The following is a 19,802-nucleotide window of genomic DNA, read 5'->3' as shown; positions in this document are numbered from 1 at the left end:
AGAATAAAGAGAGATTCGACTGGCTATAAATCAATTATTGGGTTGTTTAAAGCACAGGCAAAGATCTCCAACTCTTCATCATCTATTTGATTTTGATTACCATGGCCCGTCTCTGATTGCATGCCGATTAAAATAAGAGCATATAACAAAGATAAGTTAAAATTCAACCAACTAAAACCAATTATTTTTTTAAGAAATGATATGCTACATACCTTCTATTTTCTTTTCGATCTCACTCACAATTTGGATATTTTTTATATTAATTCTAGTTCCATCTCCAATCTGAATGTTGTGAAAGTTTCAATACGGGTCATGAAGAAATGATATAACAGTGCGTTAATTTATTGTAATCTTCTACAATTGAAAAGTCAGAAAAGAAAATATATCCACATAAGTTTTGGTCATAAATATAATTGAATTATGGATTTTGAATTTACCTGTGCAAGAACTAGATCATTCCTCCTGCAGCTGAATAGTATAAATGTTGCAACCTCTTTTAAAGAGCGGAAGTTGTGAGTGACTTTGTCATGAATATAGTACTATCGCATGAGAATTTTGATTGAAAAATATTAGTTATACTACAGTAATTTTGCATAACTAAAGGATTACAAGTTATTTATGTAAAATTTTAAACAATTATTACCTTGTCACTTGTATTTGAGGTATTTCGCTTTCTTATATGTAGTATCCAACCCTCTAGTCGTTCTTGCAGAGATAACTTGTATCTTGGTTGGATTTTTATAGATTCAATAATTTCCGTTAGAGGGACCAAGTCTTGTTGGAGAGGGAGTTTTTTCACTTTAATGTCCAAATTTTCTTCATTATCTTGTACAATTTTGTGCTACACGTCCCTTTCCTGCTTTAAATTTAGATATGTATGTTATAGAATAGACGAGTTTATTTTATAAATTATAATATCAACTTTCTGAGATAAAGAAATGTTAATGTGTGTAATAGCAAAATTGCACATGCTTGCACAGTAATTTACAATGTTGTTTCTTTTTAGTGCATGAGGGCTACAGATAATTAAAATAATTGAATAAGTTTTCTACAAACAAAGTGTTATATGAAGAGTAAAGAACAAACAAAAAATTATCAATAGCATAATAAAATTGATTTATACAAGCCTAATCTAATTTGTAGTTGGGCAACTATATCAAACGATTCTAGAAAGAACAAAAGATGTTTGAATTCAAAATTTCCTAATTTATGGTAAATATTGACAAAATAGTAGAAAAAGAATAAAGAGAGATTCGACTGGCTATAAATCAATTATTGGGTTGTTTAAAGCACAGGCAAAGATCTCCAACTCTTCATCATCCATTTGATTTTGATTACCATTGCCCGTCTCTGATGGAATGCCTATTAAAATAAGAGCATATAACAAAGATAAGTTAAAATTCAACCAAACTAAAACCAATTATTTTTTTAAGAAATGATATGCTACATACCCTCTATTTTCTTTTCGATCTCACTCACAATTTGGATATTTTTTATATTAATTCTAGTTCCATCTCCAATCTGAATGTTGTGAAAGTTTCAATACGGGTCATGAAGAAATGACATAACAGTGCGTTAATTTATTGTAATCTTCTACAATTGAAAAGTCAGAAAAGAAAATATATCCACATAAGTTTTGGTCATAAATAAAATTGAATTATGGATTTTGAATTTACCTGTGCAAGAACTAGATCATTCCTCTGGCAGCTGAATAGTATAAATGTTGCAACCTCTTTTAAAGAGCGAAAGTTGTGAGTGACTTTGTCATGAATATAGTACTATCGCGTGAGAATTTTGATTGAAAAATATTAGTTATACTATAGTAATTTTGCATAACTAAAGGATTACAAGTTATTTATGTAAAATTTTAAACAATTATTACCTTGTCACTTGTATTTGAGGTATTTCGCTTTCTTATATGTAGTATCCAACCCTCTAGTCGTTCTTGCAGAGATAACTTGTATCTTGGTTGGATTTTTATAGATTCAATAATTTCCGTTAGAGGGACCAAGTCTTGTTGGAGAGGGAGTTTTTTCACTTTAATGTCCAAATTTTCTTCATTATCTTGTACAATTTTGTGCTACACGTCCCTTTTCCTGCTTTAAATTTAGATATGTATGTTATAGAATAGACGAGTTTATTTTATAAATTATAATATCAACTTTCTGAGATAAAGAAATGTTAATGTGTGTAATAGCAAAATTGCACATGCTTGCACAGTAATTTACAATGTTGTTTCTTTTTAGTGCATGAGGGCTACAGATAATTAAAATAATTGAATAAGTTTTCTACAAACAAAGTGTTATATGAAGAGTAAAGAACAAACAAAAAATTATCAATAGCATAATAAAATTGATTTATACAAGCCTAATCTAATTTGTAGTTGGGCAACTATATCAAACGATTCTAGAAAGAACAAAAGATGTTCGAATTCAAAATTTCCTAATTTATGGTAAATATTGACAAAATAGTAGAAAAAGAATAAAGAGAGATTCGACTGGCTATAAATCAATTATTGGGTTGTTTAAAGCACAGGCAAAGATCTCCAACTCTTCATCATCCATTTAATTTTGATTACCATTGCCCGTCTCTGATGGAATGCCTATTAAAATAAGAGCATATAACAAAGATAAGTTAAAATTCAACCAAACTAAAACCAATTATTTTTTTAAGAAATGATATGCTACATACCTTCTATTTTCTTTTCGATCTCACTGACAATTTGGACATTTTTTATATTAATCCTAGTTCCATCTCCAATCTGAATGTTGTGAAAGTTTCAATACGGGTCATGAAGAAATGACATAACAGTGCGTTAATTTATTGTAATCTTCTACAATTGAAAAGTCAGAAAAGAAAATATATCCACATAAGTTTTGGTCATAAATAAAATTGAATTATGGATTATAAATTTACCTGTGCAAGAACTAGATCATTCCCATGGCAACTGAATAGTAGAAATGTTGCAACCTCTTTTAAAGAGCGGAAGTTGTGAGTGAGTTTGTCATGAATATAGTACTATCGCATGAGAATTTTGATTGAAAAATATTAGTTATACTACAGTAATTTTGCATAACTAAAGGATTACAAGTTATTTAAGTAAAATTTTAAACAATTATTACCTTGTCACTTGTATTTGAGGCATTTCGCTTTCTTATATGTAGTATCCAACCCTCTAGTCGTTCTTGCAGAAATAACTTGTATCTTGGTAGAATTTTTATAGATTCAATAATTTCCGTTAGAGGGACCAAGTCTTGTTGGAGAGGGAGTTTCTTCACTTTAATGTCCAAATTTTCTTCATTATTTTGTACAATTTTGTGCTACACGTCCCTTTTCCTGCTTTAAATTGAGATATGTATGTTATAGAATAGACGAGTTTATTTTATAAATTATAATATCAACTTTTTGAGATAAAGAAATGTTAATGTGTGTAAAAGCAAAATTGCACATGCTTGCACAGTAATTTACAATGTTGTTTCTTTTTAGTTCATGAGGGCTACAGATAATTAAAATAATTGAATAAGTTTTCTACAAACAAAGTGTTATATGAAGAGTAAAGAACAAACAAAAAATTATCAATAGCATAATAAAATTGATTTATACAAGCCTAATTTAATTTGTAGTTGGGCAACTATATCAAACGATTCTGGAAAGAACAAAAGATGTTCGAATTCAAAATTTCCTATTTTATGGTAAATATTGACAAAATAGTAGAAAAAGAATAAAGAGAGATTCGACTGGCTATAAATCAATTATTGGGTTGTTTAAAGCACAGGCAAAGATCTCCAACTCTTCATCATCTATTTGATTTTGATTACCATTGCCCGTCTCTGATGGCATGCCGATTAAAATAAGAGCATATAACAAAGATAAGTTAAAATTCAACCAAACTAAAACCAATTATTTTTTTAAGAAATGATATGCTACATACCTTCTATTTTCTTTTCGATCTCACTGACAATTTGGATATTTTTTATATTAATTCTAGTTCCATCTCCAATCTGAATGTTGTGAAAGTTTCAATACGGGTCATGAAGAAATGACATAACAGTGAGTTAATTTATTGTAATCTTCTACAATTGAAAAGTCAGAAAAGAAAATATATCCACATAAGTTTTGGTCATAAATAAAATTGAATTATGGATTTTGAATTTACCTGTGCAAGAACTAGATCATTCCTCTGGCAGCTGAATAGTATAAATGTTGCAACCTCTTTTAAAGAGCGAAAGTTGTGAGTGAGTTTGTCATGAATATAGTACTATCGCATGAGAATTTTGATTGAAAAATATTAGTTATACTACAACAATTTTGCATAACTAAAGGATTACAAGTTATTTATGTAAAATTTTAAACAATTATTACCTTGTCACTTGTATTTGAGGCATTTCGCTTTCTTATATGTAGTATCCAACCCTCTAGTCGTTCTTGCAGAAATAACTTGTATCTTGGTTGGATTTTTATAGATTCAATAATTTCCGTTAGAGGGACCAAGTCTTGTTGGAGAGGGAGTTTCTTCACTTTAATGTCCAAATTTTCTTCATTATTTTGTATAATTTTGTGCTACACGTCCCTTTTCCTGCTTTAAATTGAGACATGTATGTTATAGAATAGACGAGTTTATTTTATAAATTATAATATCAACTTTCTGAGATAAAGAAATGTTAATGTGTGTAAAAGCAAAATTGCACATTCTTGCACAGTAATTTACAATGTTGTTTCTTTTTAGTGCATGAGGGCTACAGATAATTAAAATAATTGAATAAGTTTTCTACAAACAAAGTGTTATATGAAGAGTAAAGAACAAACAAAAAATTATCAATAGCATAATAAAATTGATTTATACAAGCCTAATCTAATTTGTAGTTGGGCAACTATATCAAACGATTCTGGAAAGAACAAAAGATGTTCGAATTCAAAATTTCCTATTTTATGGTAAATATTGACAAAATAGTAGAAAAAGAATAAAGAGAGATTCGACTGGCTATAAATCAATTATTGGGTTGTTTAAAGCACAGGCAAAGATCTCCAACTCTTCATCATATATTTGATTTTGATTACCATTGCCCGTCTCTGATGGCATGCCGATTAAAATAAGAGCATATAACAAAGATATGTTAAAATTCAACCAAACTAAAACCAATTATTTTTTTAAGAAATGATATGCTACATACCTTCTATTTTCTTTTAGATCTCACTGACAATTTGGATATTTTTTATATTAGTTCTAGTTCCATCTCCAATCTGAATGTTGTGAAAGTTTCAATACGGGTCATGAAGAAATGATATAACAGTGCGTTAATTTATTGTAATCTTCTACAATTGAAAAGTCAGAAAAGAAAATATATCCACATAAGTTTTGGTCATAAATATAATTGAATTATGGATTTTGAATTTACCTGTGCAAGAACTAGATCATTCCTCCTGCAGCTGAATAGTATAAATGTTGCAACCTCTTTTAAAGAGCGGAAGTTGTGAGTGACTTTGTCATGAATATAGTACTATCGCATGAGAATTTTGATTGAAAAATATTAGTTATACTACAGTAATTTTGCATAACTAAAGGATTACAAGTTATTTATGTAAAATTTTAAACAATTATTACCTTGTCACTTGTATTTGAGGTATTTCGCTTTCTTATATGTAGTATCCAACCCTCTAGTCGTTCTTGCAGAGATAACTTGTATCTTGGTTGGATTTTTATAGATTCAATAATTTCCGTTAGAGGGACCAAGTCTTGTTGGAGAGGGAGTTTTTTCACTTTAATGTCCAAATTTTCTTCATTATCTTGTACAATTTTGTGCTACACGTCCCTTTCCTGCTTTAAATTTAGATATGTATGTTATAGAATAGACGAGTTTATTTTATAAATTATAATATCAACTTTCTGAGATAAAGAAATGTTAATGTGTGTAATAGCAAAATTGCACATGCTTGCACAGTAATTTACAATGTTGTTTCTTTTTAGTGCATGAGGGCTACAGATAATTAAAATAATTGAATAAGTTTTCTACAAACAAAGTGTTATATGAAGAGTAAAGAACAAACAAAAAATTATCAATAGCATAATAAAATTGATTTATACAAGCCTAATCTAATTTGTAGTTGGGCAACTATATCAAACGATTCTAGAAAGAACAAAAGATGTTTGAATTCAAAATTTCCTAATTTATGGTAAATATTGACAAAATAGTAGAAAAAGAATAAAGAGAGATTCGACTGGCTATAAATCAATTATTGGGTTGTTTAAAGCACAGGCAAAGATCTCCAACTCTTCATCATCCATTTGATTTTGATTACCATTGCCCGTCTCTGATGGAATGCCTATTAAAATAAGAGCATATAACAAAGATAAGTTAAAATTCAACCAAACTAAAACCAATTATTTTTTTAAGAAATGATATGCTACATACCCTCTATTTTCTTTTCGATCTCACTCACAATTTGGATATTTTTTATATTAATTCTAGTTCCATCTCCAATCTGAATGTTGTGAAAGTTTCAATACGGGTCATGAAGAAATGACATAACAGTGCGTTAATTTATTGTAATCTTCTACAATTGAAAAGTCAGAAAAGAAAATATATCCACATAAGTTTTGGTCATAAATAAAATTGAATTATGGATTTTGAATTTACCTGTGCAAGAACTAGATCATTCCTCTGGCAGCTGAATAGTATAAATGTTGCAACCTCTTTTAAAGAGCGAAAGTTGTGAGTGACTTTGTCATGAATATAGTACTATCGCGTGAGAATTTTGATTGAAAAATATTAGTTATACTACAGTAATTTTGCATAACTAAAGGATTACAAGTTATTTATGTAAAATTTTAAACAATTATTACCTTGTCACTTGTATTTGAGGTATTTCGCTTTCTTATATGTAGTATCCAACCCTCTAGTCGTTCTTGCAGAGATAACTTGTATCTTGGTTGGATTTTTATAGATTCAATAATTTCCGTTAGAGGGACCAAGTCTTGTTGGAGAGGGAGTTTTTTCACTTTAATGTCCAAATTTTCTTCATTATCTTGTACAATTTTGTGCTACACGTCCCTTTTCCTGCTTTAAATTTAGATATGTATGTTATAGAATAGACGAGTTTATTTTATAAATTATAATATCAACTTTCTGAGATAAAGAAATGTTAATGTGTGTAATAGCAAAATTGCACATGCTTGCACAGTAATTTACAATGTTGTTTCTTTTTAGTGCATGAGGGCTACAGATAATTCAAATAATTGAATAAGTTTTCTACAAACAAAGTGTTATATGAAGAGTAAAGAACAAACAAAAAATTATCAATAGCATAATAAAATTGATTTATACAAGCCTAATCTAATTTGTAGTTGGGCAACTATATCAAACGATTCTAGAAAGAACAAAAGATGTTCGAATTCAAAATTTCCTAATTTATGGTAAATATTGACAAAATAGTAGAAAAAGAATAAAGAGAGATTCGACTGGCTATAAATCAATTATTGGGTTGTTTAAAGCACAGGCAAAGATCTCCAACTCTTCATCATCCATTTAATTTTGATTACCATTGCCCGTCTCTGATGGAATGCCTATTAAAATAAGAGCATATAACAAAGATAAGTTAAAATTCAACCAAACTAAAACCAATTATTTTTTTAAGAAATGATATGCTACATACCTTCTATTTTCTTTTCGATCTCACTGACAATTTGGACATTTTTTATATTAATCCTAGTTCCATCTCCAATCTGAATGTTGTGAAAGTTTCAATACGGGTCATGAAGAAATGACATAACAGTGCGTTAATTTATTGTAATCTTCTACAATTGAAAAGTCAGAAAAGAAAATATATCCACATAAGTTTTGGTCATAAATAAAATTGAATTATGGATTATAAATTTACCTGTGCAAGAACTAGATCATTCCCATGGCAACTGAATAGTAGAAATGTTGCAACCTCTTTTAAAGAGCGGAAGTTGTGAGTGAGTTTGTCATGAATATAGTACTATCGCATGAGAATTTTGATTGAAAAATATTAGTTATACTACAGTAATTTTGCATAACTAAAGGATTACAAGTTATTTAAGTAAAATTTTAAACAATTATTACCTTGTCACTTGTATTTGAGGCATTTCGCTTTCTTATATGTAGTATCCAACCCTCTAGTCGTTCTTGCAGAAATAACTTGTATCTTGGTAGAATTTTTATAGATTCAATAATTTCCGTTAGAGGGACCAAGTCTTGTTGGAGAGGGAGTTTCTTCACTTTAATGTCCAAATTTTCTTCATTATTTTGTACAATTTTGTGCTACACGTCCCTTTTCCTGCTTTAAATTGAGATATGTATGTTATAGAATAGACGAGTTTATTTTATAAATTATAATATCAACTTTTTGAGATAAAGAAATGTTAATGTGTGTAAAAGCAAAATTGCACATGCTTGCACAGTAATTTACAATGTTGTTTCTTTTTAGTTCATGAGGGCTACAGATAATTAAAATAATTGAATAAGTTTTCTACAAACAAAGTGTTATATGAAGAGTAAAGAACAAACAAAAAATTATCAATAGCATAATAAAATTGATTTATACAAGCCTAATTTAATTTGTAGTTGGGCAACTATATCAAACGATTCTGGAAAGAACAAAAGATGTTCGAATTCAAAATTTCCTATTTTATGGTAAATATTGACAAAATAGTAGAAAAAGAATAAAGAGAGATTCGACTGGCTATAAATCAATTATTGGGTTGTTTAAAGCACAGGCAAAGATCTCCAACTCTTCATCATCTATTTGATTTTGATTACCATTGCCCGTCTCTGATGGCATGCCGATTAAAATAAGAGCATATAACAAAGATAAGTTAAAATTCAACCAAACTAAAACCAATTATTTTTTTAAGAAATGATATGCTACATACCTTCTATTTTCTTTTCGATCTCACTGACAATTTGGATATTTTTTATATTAATTCTAGTTCCATCTCCAATCTGAATGTTGTGAAAGTTTCAATACGGGTCATGAAGAAATGACATAACAGTGAGTTAATTTATTGTAATCTTCTACAATTGAAAAGTCAGAAAAGAAAATATATCCACATAAGTTTTGGTCATAAATAAAATTGAATTATGGATTTTGAATTTACCTGTGCAAGAACTAGATCATTCCTCTGGCAGCTGAATAGTATAAATGTTGCAACCTCTTTTAAAGAGCGAAAGTTGTGAGTGAGTTTGTCATGAATATAGTACTATCGCATGAGAATTTTGATTGAAAAATATTAGTTATACTACAACAATTTTGCATAACTAAAGGATTACAAGTTATTTATGTAAAATTTTAAACAATTATTACCTTGTCACTTGTATTTGAGGCATTTCGCTTTCTTATATGTAGTATCCAACCCTCTAGTCGTTCTTGCAGAAATAACTTGTATCTTGGTTGGATTTTTATAGATTCAATAATTTCCGTTAGAGGGACCAAGTCTTGTTGGAGAGGGAGTTTCTTCACTTTAATGTCCAAATTTTCTTCATTATTTTGTATAATTTTGTGCTACACGTCCCTTTTCCTGCTTTAAATTGAGACATGTATGTTATAGAATAGACGAGTTTATTTTATAAATTATAATATCAACTTTCTGAGATAAAGAAATGTTAATGTGTGTAAAAGCAAAATTGCACATTCTTGCACAGTAATTTACAATGTTGTTTCTTTTTAGTGCATGAGGGCTACAGATAATTAAAATAATTGAATAAGTTTTCTACAAACAAAGTGTTATATGAAGAGTAAAGAACAAACAAAAAATTATCAATAGCATAATAAAATTGATTTATACAAGCCTAATCTAATTTGTAGTTGGGCAACTATATCAAAAGATTCTGGAAAGAACAAAAGATGTTCGAATTCAAAATTTCCTATTTTATGGTAAATATTGACAAAATAGTAGAAAAAGAATAAAGAGAGATTCGACTGGCTATAAATCAATTATTGGGTTGTTTAAAGCACAGGCAAAGATCTCCAACTCTTCATCATATATTTGATTTTGATTACCATTGCCCGTCTCTGATGGCATGCCGATTAAAATAAGAGCATATAACAAAGATATGTTAAAATTCAACCAAACTAAAACCAATTATTTTTTTAAGAAATGATATGCTACATACCTTCTATTTTCTTTTAGATCTCACTGACAATTTGGATATTTTTTATATTAATTCTAGTTCCATCTCCAATCTGAATGTTGTGAAAGTTTCAATACGGGTCATGAAGAAATGACATAACAGTGCGTTAATTTATTGTAATCTTCTACAATTGAAAAATCAGAAAAGAAAATATATCCACATAAGTTTTGGTCATAAATAAAATTGAATTATGGATTTTGAATTTACCTGTGCAAGAACTAGATCATTCCTATGGCAGCTGAATAGTATAAATGTTGCAACCTCTTTTAAAGAGCGAAAGTTGTGAGTGACTTTGTCATGAATATAGTACTATCGCATGAGAATTTTGATTGAAAAATATTAGTTATACTACAGTAATTTTGCATAACTAAAGGATTACAAGTTATTTAGGTAAAATTTTAAACAATTATTACCTTGTCACTTGTATTTGAGGCATTTCGCTTTTTTATATGTAGTATCCAACCCTCTAGTCGTTCTTGCAGAGATAACTTGTATCTTGGTTGGATTTTTATAGATTCAATAATTTCCGTTAGAGGGACCAAGTCTTGTTGGAGAGGGAGGTTTTTCACTTTAATGTCCAAATTTTCTTCATTATCTTGTACAATTTTGTGCTGCACGTCCCTTTTCCTGCTTTAAATTGAGATATGTATGTTATAGAATAGACGAGTTTATTTTATAAATTATAATATCAACTTTTTGAGATAAAGAAATGTTAATGTGTGTAATAGCAAAATTGCACATGCTTGCACAGTAATTTACAATGTTGTTTCTTTTTAGTGCATGAGGGCTACAGATAATTAAAATAATTGAATAAGTTTTCTACAAACAAAGTGTTATATGAAGAGTAAAGAACAAACAAAAAATTATCAATAGCATAATAAAATTGATTTATACAAGCCTAATCTAATTTGTAGTTGGGCAACTATATCAAACGATTCTGGAAAGAACAAAAGATGTTCGAATTCAAAATTTCCTATTTTATGGTAAATATTGACAAAATAGTAGAAAAAGAATAAAGAGAGATTCGACTGGCTATAAATCAATTATTGGGTTGTTTAAAGCACAGACAAAGATCTCCAACTCTTCATCATTCATTTGATATTGATTACCATTGCCCGTCTCTGATGGAATGCCTATTAAAATAAGAGCATATAACAAAGATAAGTTAAAATTCAACCAAACTAAAATCAATTATTTTTTTAAGAAATGATATGCTACATACCTTCTATTTTCTTTTCGATCTCACTGACAATTTGGACATTTTTTATATTAATTCTGAAAGTGCAAGGGAAGTCTATCGAATCCTCTCAGTGATCAAAACCTCAACCCGCGATCCGACCTCGTCCCTTGAACTGCAATTCCTGAGAACACAAAGGGAATGGTTAAGCCAGCCGGGAGTGTTCCCGTCGTAGGCTCTCCGACGCTCAAGTCAATTCCTAGGCCAAAGACACGTTGATAGAGAAAAATATGCGTCAGACTCAAAGTAACCTTACCTCCTCTGAATTCCGTTTGCAGTTCTTATATGTCACTGGGAGGTGCATTCGGTAAATGCTAATATCCAGGTTGAGAGCTTAAATCATGTACTAAATCGTAGCCAAATGCTGTTATGGCAGCCGTAAATCTCTCCATGCGAGCATTAGGTGGGATCTTGGAATCCTGCCATAGAGGCTCCTTAATTAATGCCTACTCCTTAATTAGTGCGAGGGGTATATCTGTCCGAATACAAAAATCCCCTCATCATTTGCCCCCTTAGTTCTGGGCGCGACGGTTGAGTCGCGTGCAGAAATCAAATAGGTGCTTTTGTAGGGCATTAATTGCCTCGATAGTGGTGGTCCACGTGTCGCGGGGGCAGCCCTCTCTAACATTGAAGGCCACGTGCCTCTGCAGGAGCGTCCAATCTCTTTTTAGTGTAAAACTTACATATATTCGGTGTGATTCAAAAATATTTTTACTGGTATCGTCTTCCCCAAGCCAACGCTTTTCAGCCATTTCGCCACTCAAGCTTCGCTTTCTTCTACATTTCCAGGTACGATATTCCCCAACTCAAACTCTGCTTCTCGCTTCTACTTCTGCTACTCTTACCCGTAGGACTGCAACCAGTATGCACCAAGAAGGTCCATCTAGGGCTAGGTCTCGGTCTAGGCCGCGCCATGGTGGGCGAATAGAATCGGACTCCGATAGTGCCCCCGACGCCGATCTTAGTGATAGGCCGTGGGAACACATAGTTAGTACTGTAAGACTTCGGGTTGATACAATAAGGGAAAAATACTATATCCCTCCTAGTTATGAAATTTTAGTTCCCAGTTCTGCTGATCGTATGCATCGCCCTCCTCGTGGTTTTTGTTCATTTTCCCTGAATCATTTTGACGCGGGCTTGATCTTTGTTCGTCCTCCCCCAGGCCGGGGATGGCCTTTCTGCTGTGAATGGGTCCTAGAGAAACCGAGTCCTGTAGTCGAAGGGGGGGGGGGGTTAGAAGGTGATCAAATTAGGAGTCTTTCTTCTAATCGGTATGACCCCAAGATGCTTTTGGTAGAGGAAGTTCTCAGGCTCGCACAACTTTCTCCTGCACCTATCCCGGTTGAGGGCTCTTTAGGTAATTGACTGACTATATTTTTGTTTCTTTTTGTCCGTCTTATTTGGGTCCAATGTTTTCTCAACCCACTGTTTTCCAGACGACATGGTAGGTCAATCTCGCCTTGCCCAGCGGATTCGAGCTAATCGAGCACGACCATCGGCTGGAGAGGCCGCACCCGCTCCTTCATCAGCGACCTCACCTCGGCCTGTTGAAAACTCTGTGGCTCCTCCAGGGAACCGGCCCCATAGCCCCCGCATCGACATATGGAGCGAGGATACCCGTTCCCATATTCGTCCTCTGAACCAGCCTGTACCCGCTTCGCCCGATCGATCTCATACCGGTGAATCTAATTCGGGTGGTTTGTTGACCCGCAGGCGGAGGTGAGGCAAGAGGCCGGTGGGTCCCAACACGAGGAGTCGCTCCCAATCCTTGGCTCTGGGTCATTCTGTGTCAGCTGCGCTTGATGATCGCAGAGGTATGGAGATGTTGAACGATGTTTCCGATTGCTGGAGAAAAGCTCGTGAAGATCTCCGTGCCCCGAACCATCTTATGCCTCCCCCAGTTGAAGAAAAATTTGTTCCCAATTGGATGGTCTCTCCTAACAGCACCGTTCTTGGTTCACATTCCGGGCAAGTATCGTGGGAGCTATACAACGCAGCTTGTTTACCCCGTGACCAGGCAGCCTTGCTTCAGAGTCCTTTTACTCGACTGGAAGAACATGCTGCCCATTCGCTTGTCCAGGTAAGCATTCTCTGAATTTCTTTTTGTTGCCGAATCACTTTCTTCTAATGCGAGGGTGTCCAGGCTGCCAACCTCGTTCATGGGCTTTCCTTGAAGTGTGCTGGGTTTTGAAGGAACCAACTTGTCGCTGAGCGTCTCAATAGCGATTACCTAGTACAAGGTTTCGACAGATGCAAAGCTCAAGTCTCAACCCTGAAGGGCTTTGTACCTGATTTTGACCTTGCCAAGCTCGACCCTAGCCTCGATGGCAACATGCAGCCATTCCCTGAGGACCCTGCTTCTTCGCCCAAAGAGGACGAATTCGCTCCGTTGCTAGCTGATATTGAAAATATGTAGCCTTGTTTTGATTTGAACTTGTTGATCGTGGATCTCTAGAGGTCAAACGCGGCTTTTGTATCTTCCCATGTTTTGGGGATTATATCCTTTACTAATCTTTCAGATTCAAGTGCTCAAGCGACTGTAGTCGCTTTTATTGATGATGCAATCGTTTTAAAAGCCTTTTTCAGGTTCGTGTTTACGTGAATACAATTGCATTGGCTAGTAATGCCTTTTTTAGGTCTATATAAGTAAATGCGATCATTTTATTCGATAGAGTTTATCGAGCATTTTTCAGGCTAGGGGGGGAATACAGTTGCCATATAAAATTTCGCACATTATTGGGCCTTTTCCAGGCATCTATGATCGCACTATTGATACTTAGCCTTTCTCAGGCTCACGCTTACGCATAGAACTTCCTCAGGTTTCGTATGTTCCATGGTCGCTTGAGATTCTGTCCTTAGGCGTCTTGCAGTAGGTATGCCCCCTTTCTCCGTATTTCGACCACCTTGAAGGGGCCTTCCCATTCAGGATCCAGCTTCCCCACATGCTTGGAAACTTCAACTTTTTTAAGGACCAGATCCCCCACCTGGAATTCCCTTGGTCGAAGGTTTTTGTTGTATCTCCTCATCACTAAACTTTTATGGTGGAGTATTTTTGCTAGTGCGGCATCCCTTTTTTCTTCTATCATAGTCAAATCAAATGCGCGTGCTTGGTCGTTGGCCGCAGGGTCGTAACTTGCAATCCGTTGGGTTTCCTCGCCGATTTCTGCAGGAATAATCGCTTCAGAACCATAAACTAAACAAAAGGGACTCTCACCTGTGGACGACCTCGGGGTCGTCCTATATGCCCATAATACCCACGGTAATTCTTCGTCCCACGATCCTTTTGAATTAATTCGGGTCTTTAAGTGTTGGAGTATTGTCCTGTTGGTCACTTCTGTCTGACCGTTCGACTGAGGGTGACCTACAGATGTGAAATTTTGCTGAATTTTCAACTCCTTCAGCCAGCTCGTAATTTCCTTCCCTTGGAACTGTGTGCCGTTATCCGATATAATAGTTCTGGGGATTCCAAATCGACATATGATGTTCTTCCAAATAAAATCGATCATCCCTTTCTCCGTTATTCTTGCTACCGCCTCGGCTTCCACCCACTTAGAGAAGTATTCGACTGCGAGTATAATAAATTTCTTTTGTGCCTTCGCTGGGGGAAAAGGTCCCAGTATATCGATCCCCCATTGATCGAATGGGCAAGCGACCTGTAATGGTTCCATTGGTGTAGCCGGGGAATGTATCCGAGTGGAGAATCTCTGATAGCTTTCGCATCTCTGTACTAGCCTCTTCGCATCCTTCATTAAGGTAGGCCAAAAATACCCTTGGCGTGCGACCTTTTGAGCCAATGACCTAGCACCCGAATGGTTGCCGCAACTCCCTTCGTGTATCTCTTTTAGCACGTATTCCGCTTGTTCATGGTTCAAGCATTTCAACAGGGGTCCGTCTGCTGTCCTTTTGTACAGTTCGGACTCGATCATCGCAAATCTGGTGGCTTTTAATCTCAAGTTTTTTGCATGCGAAGGATTTTCGGGAAGAGTCCCCTCCTTGAGATAGAGCGTCAGCTCGTCCTTCCATGTACAAGGTTCGTCTACGGTATGTACCTCGACCTCGGCGATCGCAGGTTTGTTCTTCACCATTACCGTGATGTTACGATTTTTTATTCCTGATAATGAAGCTCCAAATTTGGAAAGCGAATCGGCTCTGTCGTTTTCTCCTCTCGGTATCTGCTGGACAATGCATTTGTCAAAACGCTCGATCAGAGACTTTGACCTCTTCAGGTACATTGACATTGTACGTTCCTTTGCTTCGTAATTTCCTTCAATCTGCATTGCTACCAACTGCGAGTCAGTGTATACTTCTAAAGTTCTTGCTCCTGCCGCATGTGCCGGCTCTAATCCTAAGATTAATGCCTTGTACTCGGCTTCATTGTTGGTGGTATGGAATGAAAGTCTTGCTGCGACCTCTATTTCGACCTCTCCAGGTCCTTGTATCAGGATCCCAGCCCCACCGCTACTAGCGTTCAACGATCCGTCAACGTGCAACATCCATGGTTCGACATCCGGAGCTGGTACGTTTGTCAGTTCCATTACGAAATCAGCAAGCACCTGGGCCCTCTCCGAGTTTCTGGTGTGTTATTCTATATCATGCTCACCCAGTTCCACAACCCACTTCACTAATCTCCTTGAGACCTCTGGTCGCGATAAAATGCTCTTGAGCGGTTGGTTCGTTAGTACGATAATCTTGTGTGACTGAAAATACGGCCGTAATCTCCAGGCCGAGGTTACTAGTGCAAGAACAAACTTTTCAACTAAGCTGTACCTCAACTCCGCCCCTTGCAGCATCTTGCTAACATAGTATACCGGGTTCTGGACTCTATTTTCCTCCCTCACCAGAACTGAACTTACAACATGTTCAGACACGGCCAAGTATAGGTACAAAATATCTCCAGGTCGAGGGTTCGCCAATAACGATGGCGTCCTTAGGTAATCCTTGAGTTGGTTGAAAGCATACTCGCATTCGCTAGTCCATTGGAAATCCTTAGGCTTTCTCAAAACTTAAAAGAAGGGTAAATTTCTATCTGCGGATTTAGAAATAAATCGGTTGAGGGATGCGATCTTACCCGTTATTTTCTGAACGTCTTTTATTGAGCCTGGTGACTTTAGCTCGAGGATTGCTCTGATCTTCTCTGGATTGGCCTCTATTCCTCGACTGCTTACCATATAGCCCAAGAACTTGCCCCCGCCGACCCCAAATGTGCATTTAGTTGGGTTGAGCTTCATCCCGTATGTTCGCATGATGGCAAAGCTTGCTTCGAGGTCGTGCAAGTGTTCCTCAGAGCGTCGGCTTTTAACCAACATATCGTCAACATAGACCTCCATTGTTTTCCCTATTTGTTCTCTGAACATTCTATTAACGAGCCTTTGGTACGTTGCACCTGCATTTTTCAGACCAAACGGCATTACGTTATACCAAAATATACCTTGTTCAGTTACGAACGATGTCTTTGTGCGGTCTTCCTTAGCCATGTGGATCTGGTGGTAACCCTGGTAGGCATCCATCATTGAAAACAACTCGTACCCTGCGGTCGCATCTACCAACTGGTCGATTCTTGGTATTGGGAAAGGATCTTTGGGGCATGCCCTGTTTAAGTCCGTAAAATCGGTGCACATCCTCCATTTCCCAGCAGCCTTTGGCACCACCACCACGTTTGATAACCAGTCCGTATAACGGACCTCAGAAACGTATCCCGCCTTTAACAGCTTATCCACTTCCTCTTGGATGATCCGATTTTTTTCGGACCCGAACGCTCTTTTTCTCTGCTGGACGGGTTGCGCCTTTGGATCTAAATTCAACCGGTGCTCAATGATTTCAGGACTAATACCTTTGAAATCGGAGGGGCTCCAGGCGAACATGTCAGCATTGCGATGCAGGAATGCGATCATCATCATCTCGAATTTTTTCTCCATGCTTGTCCCAATCTTTGTTATTTTGGATGGGTCGCCCTGTACCAACTCGATCTCCTTGTGTTCATCCACTGGTTCTATTCTCTCCTCGTTCTCGATGAAAGTTTCATCCAATTTCCTCTTTTTATCTATTGCATCCTTTTTTACAGAGAGGTTGTAGCATCGTCTGGCTTCCCCTTGATCGCATCTGACCTCTCCAACTCTGGCGTGTGTAGGGAATTTCATTTTTAAGTGATACGTGGATACAATGGCCCTGAAAATATTCAAGCCAGGTCTTCCCAAAATAACATTGTAAGCAAAAGGGGTGTTGACCACGAGAAACTTTACCGTAAGAGTTCTTCTTCTGGGTTCGTCTCCGAGGGAAACGGGCAATTCGATTGTTCCCAACGAGTCCACTTCACTGCCTCCGAAGCCCACCAATGGCGAACTCATAGCACCCAACCTGGCTTCTCCTAAGCCCATTTTGATTAAAACTTCCTTCAAAATAATGTCCGCAGAACTTCCGTTGTCAACCAACACCTTATGGACAGTGAAATTGGCTATGTCCATTTTAATTACCATAGGGTCATTACCGTCTCTGATCTTTCCCTTTACATCCTGCGCACCAAAGCTAATCTCTAATTCCTGGGATATGTTCATTACCTGCCTGCTTGTCATGGTGCCCGTCCTCCGTTCTGCTTTCTTCCTTGCTCTATTTGAATACCCCATCTCGGATCCTCCCGCTATCATGTGTATGACGCCTTTCACAGGCGCGTTCTCCCGGTTATTTTGCCCTGCAACGACCCTACCCTCTACTCGTCTCAATGGGCTCCGGGATCTGCTGTGTCGACCCCTGTCGGGGTAATCCTTTGATACTAAATCCTTGAAATACCCTTGGCGGACTAACCGCTCAATCTCATCCTTAAGTTGGTAGCATTCTTCTGTGTCATGCCCCCGTTCACGGTGGAATCTACAGTACTTGCTCGAATATTTCTTGGCAGGGGTAGCCCTCGTGGGTTTCGGCCATCTGAGTACATCCTTCCTTTTCACCATGAGCAATGCCCTTGCCCTCGTGGTGTTGAGTGGCGTGTATTTATTGTACTTTTGTGAATAGTGGGGTTCTTTGTTTCGCTCAGGCCTTGATCGCTTGTCATCCTTATCGTCTCGTCTCCGATCTCTTCCATATTCGACCCTCCATTCGCCATCTTTCATGGCATTCATTTCTTCTTCGTCTATGTACTTTTGCGCCAGATTCATAAGTTGCTCCACATCAGATGGGGGATCGCGAGCTAACGCGGAAGGAAATGCACCCTTCTTCAATTCGTGGATTAGGATGCTGACCATCATATCTATTCGTAAGTCTGGTACCTCCAGTGTTTCATTATTGAAACGTCCCATGAAACTCTTCAGAGTCTCGTCGTTGCGTTGTCTTATGGTGAATAGATGTGTCGCTGATCGTTTCTGCTTCCTTTTACTGGCAAAATGGAAGGAGAACTTCTGTATGAGTTGCTCGTGGGACTCCACGCTTCCTGGCGGCATGTTCGTGAACCACTCCTGGGCTTTTCCTATTAAGGTCGTGACAAATAGTTTAGCGTTAATGGGGCCTGACTGCCCGTATAGGTTCATTACCATATCGAATGTCGCGAGATGTTCGGCGGGATCTTTCATTCCATCGTACTTCGGTAGGTCCGGCATTCTGAAGTTTGGAGCCACGGTTTCTGTCAGGATTTGATTACAGAAGGGTGAATTCCGGTGCTGGGATACTATCTCCCCCCTCTTCTTCAGTTCGTCAATCTGTTTTCCCAGTTTTGCGATCTGTCTCGACACATTGTCAACCTCTGCACGCGAGATTGTCGGTCCCCTGGCTTGGCTCTTGTCTCGGCTACTCGATCCTACCTCTGAAGGTTGACGCTTACTTCTGTCCCTTCCACTGGCACCTGATGCTTTGTCTTGTTCCTTTTCTCCGAACAGCCTCCTCCTAGCCCCTTCTCCTTCAACCGGAGTAGCGATCCTACGCTCATACGCCACAATGGCCTTTCTCCCAGCTTCTTCCATTAATTGTTGTAATTCCGTTTTCGTGAGTTGAACTATGGGTTTGGCGGTTCCTATCGTGGTATCCAGCCCAAGAATGTTCCGCCCCGATTCTCCTTCCATGCTCTAAAAATCGTTCCCACAGACGGCGCCAAATGAAAGTGCAAGGGAAGTCTATCGAATCCTCCGAGTGATCGAAACCTCGACCCGCGATTCGACCTCGTCCCTCGAACTGCAATTCCTGAGAACACAAAGGGAACGGTTAAGCCAGCCGAGAGTGTTCCCGACGAAGTCTCTCCGACGCTCAAGTCAATTCCTAGGCCAAAGACACGTTGATAGAGAAAAATATGCGTCAGACTCAAAGTAACCTTACCTCCTCTGAATTCCGTTTGCAGTTCTTATATGTCACCGGGAGGTGCATTTGGTAAATGCTAATATCCAGGTTGAGAGCTTAAATCATGTACTAAATCGTAGCCAAATGCTGTTTTGGCAGCC

The 19,802-nt window shown here is 36.8% G+C and overlaps 1 protein-coding gene across 1 annotated transcript; it reads right to left on the bottom strand.

Annotated features, from left to right (window-relative positions):
• Positions 1 to 15,965: 15,965 nt before the first annotated feature.
• LOC148784998 (uncharacterized) lies at positions 15,966 to 19,430 on the bottom strand. The gene is made up of 3 exons (XM_088875662.1): positions 16,814 to 19,430; positions 16,454 to 16,768; positions 15,966 to 16,387 (listed from the first exon to the last, which is right to left on the bottom strand). The coding sequence occupies exons 1-3, from the start codon at positions 19,428 to 19,430 to the stop codon at positions 15,966 to 15,968; spliced, it is 3,354 nt and encodes a 1,117-aa protein (XP_088731788.1).
• Between the last annotated feature and the right edge of the window lie 372 nt (positions 19,431 to 19,802).

Source organism: Sesamum indicum, linkage group LG11 (assembly GCF_026168435.1).
Source record: "Sesamum indicum cultivar Baizhima isolate 11 linkage group LG11, ASM2616843v1, whole genome shotgun sequence".
NCBI classification, from domain to species: domain Eukaryota; kingdom Viridiplantae; phylum Streptophyta; class Magnoliopsida; order Lamiales; family Pedaliaceae; genus Sesamum; species Sesamum indicum.
Note: the sequence above shows the minus strand (reverse complement) of the source record. Positions and strands in the feature narration are given on the sequence as shown.